Source organism: Perca flavescens, chromosome 10 (genome assembly GCF_004354835.1).
Source record: "Perca flavescens isolate YP-PL-M2 chromosome 10, PFLA_1.0, whole genome shotgun sequence".
Taxonomy (NCBI): Eukaryota; Metazoa; Chordata; class Actinopteri; order Perciformes; family Percidae; genus Perca; species Perca flavescens.
The window spans coordinates 1,541,834-1,545,042 of NC_041340.1; the positions used below are offsets into that span (position 1 = coordinate 1,541,834).

Here is a 3,209-nt window from a genome sequence, read left to right on the forward strand (position 1 = left end):
AGTTACCTGATGAAGGGTGTTTTTGGGGACTGTTACCTGAGGTGTTTTTGGGGACAGTTACCTGATGAAGGTGTTTTTGGGGACAGTTACCTGATGAAGGTGTTTTTGGGGACAGTTACCTGATGAAGGTGTTTTTGGGGACAGTTACCTGATGAAGGTGTTTTTGGGGACAGTTACCTGATGAAGGTGTTTTTGGGGACAGTTACCTGATGAAGGTGTTTTGGGGACAGTTACCTGATGAAGGTTTTTGGGGACAGTTTGTGTTTTTGGGGACAGTTACCTGATGAAGGTGTTTTTGGGGACAGATTACCTGACCTGATGAAGTTTTTGGGGACAGTTACCTGATGGTGTTTTTGGGGACAGTTACCTGATGAAGGTGTTTTTTGGGGACAGTTACCTGATGAAGGTGTTTTTGGGGACAGTTACCTGATGAAGGTGTTTTTGGGGGACAGTTACCTGATGAAAGGTGTTTGGGGACAGTTACCTGATGAAGGTGTTTTGGGGACAGTTACCTGATGAAGGTGTTTTTGGGGACAGTTACCTGATGAAGGTGTTTTTGGGGACAGTTACCTGATGAAGGTGTTTTTGGGGGACCTGATGAAGGTGTTTTTGGGGACAGTTACCTGATGAAGGTGTTTTTGGGGACAGTTACCTGATGAAGGTGTTTTTGGGGACAGTTACCTGATGAAGGTGTTTTTGGGGACAGTTACCTGATGAAGGACAGTTACCTGATGAAGGTGTTTTTGGGGGACTGTTTTTTTGGGATGAAGGTGTTTTGGGGACAGTTACCTGATGAAGGTGTTTTTGGGGACAGTTACCTGATGAAGTTACCTGATGAAGGTGTTTTTGGGGACAGTTACCTGATGAAGGTGTTTTTTGGGGACAGTTACCTGATGAAGGTGTTTTTGGGGACAGTTACCTGATGACCTGGGTGTTTTGGGGACAGTTACCTGATTGTTTTTGGGGACAGTTACCTGATGAAGGTGTTTTTGGGGACAGTTTGATGAAGGTGTTTTTGGGGACAGTTACCTGATGAAGGTGTTTTTGGGGACAGTTACCTGATGAAGGTGTTTTTTGGGGGACAGTTTTTGGGGATGAAGGTGTTTTTGGGGACAGTTACCTGATGAAGGTGTTTTTGGGGACAGTTACCTGATGAAGGTGTTTTTGGGGACAGTTACCTGGGAAGGTGTTTTTTACCTGATGAAGGTGTTTTTACCTGATGAAGGTGTTTTTGGGGAGTTAGTTAGTTACCTGTTTTGGGGACAGTTACCTGATGAAGGTGTTTTTGGGGGGAAGGTGTTTTTGGGGAGTTACCTGATGAAGGTGTTTTTGGGGACAGTTACCTGATGAAGGTGTTTTTTTTGAAGGTGTTTTGGGGACAGTTACCTGATGAAGGTGTTTTTGGGGACAGTTACCTGATGAAGGTGTTTTTGGGGACAGTTACCTGATGAAGGTGTTTTGGGGGACTGTTACCTGATGAAGGTTTTTTGGGGACAGTTACCTGATGAAGGTGTTTTTGGGGGTGATTTTTGGGGACAGTTACCTGATGAAGGTGTTTTGGGGACAGTTACCTGATGAAGGTGTTTTTGGGGACAGTTACCTGATGAAGGTGTTTTTTGGGATGAAGTTACCTGATGAAGGTGTTTTTGGGGACAGTTACCTGATGAAGGTGTTTTTGGGGGACAGTTTGAAGGTGTTTTTGGGGACAGTTACCTGATGATGAAGGTGTTTTTGGGGACCTGATGAAGGTGTTTTGGGGACAGTTACCTGATGAAGGTGTTTTTGGGGACAGTTTGATGAAGGTGTTTTGGGGACAGTTACCTGATGAAGGTGTTTTTGGGGACAGTTGAAGGTGTTTTTGATGATGAAGGTGTTTTTTTTTGATGGGGTGTTTTTACCTGATGAAGGTGTTTTTGGGGACAGTTACCTGATGAAGGTGTTTTTGGGGACAGTTACCTGATGAAGGTGTTTTTGGGGGACAGTTACCTGATGAAGGTGTTTTTGGGGACAGTTACCTGATGAAGGTGTTTTTGGGGACAGTTACCTGATGAAGGTGTTTTGGGGACAGTTACCTGATGAAGGTGTTTTTGGGGACAGTTACCTGATGGTGTTTTTGGGGACAGTTACCTGATGAAGGTGTTTTTGGGGACAGTTACCTGATGAAGGTGTTTTGGGGACAGTTACCTGATGAAGGTGTTTTGGGGGACAGTTACCTGATGAAGGTGTTTTTGGGGACAGTTACCTGATGAAGGTGTTTTTGGGGACAGTTACCTGATGAAGGTGTTTTTGGGGACAGTTACCTGATGAAGGTGGTTTTTGGGGACAGTTACCTGATGAAGGTGTTTTTGGGGACAGTTACCTGATGAAGGTGTTTTGGGGTTACCTGATGAAGGTGTTTTTGGGGACAGTTACCTGATGAAGGTGTTTTGGGGACAGTTACCTGATGAAGGTGTTTTTGGGGACAGTTACCTGATGAAGGTGTTTTTGGGGACAGTTACCTGATGAAGGTGTTTTTGGGGACAGTTACCTGATGAAGGTGTTTTTGGGGACTGTGACCTGATGGTGTTTTTGGGGACAGTTACCTGATGAAGGGGTTTTTGGGGACAGTTACCTGATGAAGGTGTTTTTGGGGACAGTTACCTGATGAAGGTGTTTTGGGGACAGGATGAAGGTGTTTTTGGGACAGTTACCTGATGAAGGTGTTTTTTGGGGACAGTTACCTGATGATGAAGGATGTTTTTGGGGACAGTTACCTGATGAAGGTGTTTTTGGGGACAGTTACCTGATGAAGGTGTTTTTGGGGACAGTTACCTGATGAAGGTGTTTTTGGGGACAGTTACCTGATGAAGGTGTTTTGGGGACAGTTACCTGATGAAGGTGTTTTTGGGGAACCTGATGAAGGTGTTTTTGGGGACAGTTACCTGATGAAGGTGTTTTGGGGACAGTTACCTGATGAAGGTGTTTTTGGGGACAGTTACCTGATGAAGGTGTTTTTGGGGACAGTTACCTGATGAAGGTGTTTTGGGGACAGTTACCTGATGAAGGTTACCTTTTTGGGGACAGTTACCTGATGAAGGTGTTTTTTTGGGGACAGTTACCTGATGAAAGGTTTTTTTGGGGACAGTTACCTGATGAAGGTGTTTTTGGGGACAGTTACCTGATGAAGGTGTTTTGGGGGTGTTTTTTGGGGACAGTTACCTGATGAAGGT

General features: G+C 44.7%; 1 protein-coding gene across 1 annotated transcript in view; it reads right to left on the minus strand.

Moving 5' to 3' along the window:
• Window positions 1–3,209, minus strand: part of LOC114563313 (ATP-binding cassette sub-family A member 1) — a 36,102-nt gene that overhangs the window by 21,348 nt on the left and 11,545 nt on the right. Inside the window, exon 5 of the mRNA XM_028590158.1 lies at window positions 2,528–2,582. Coding sequence (XP_028445959.1) covers window positions 2,528–2,582 — 55 coding nt within the window. The remainder of the gene's footprint in view (window positions 1–2,527; window positions 2,583–3,209) is intronic.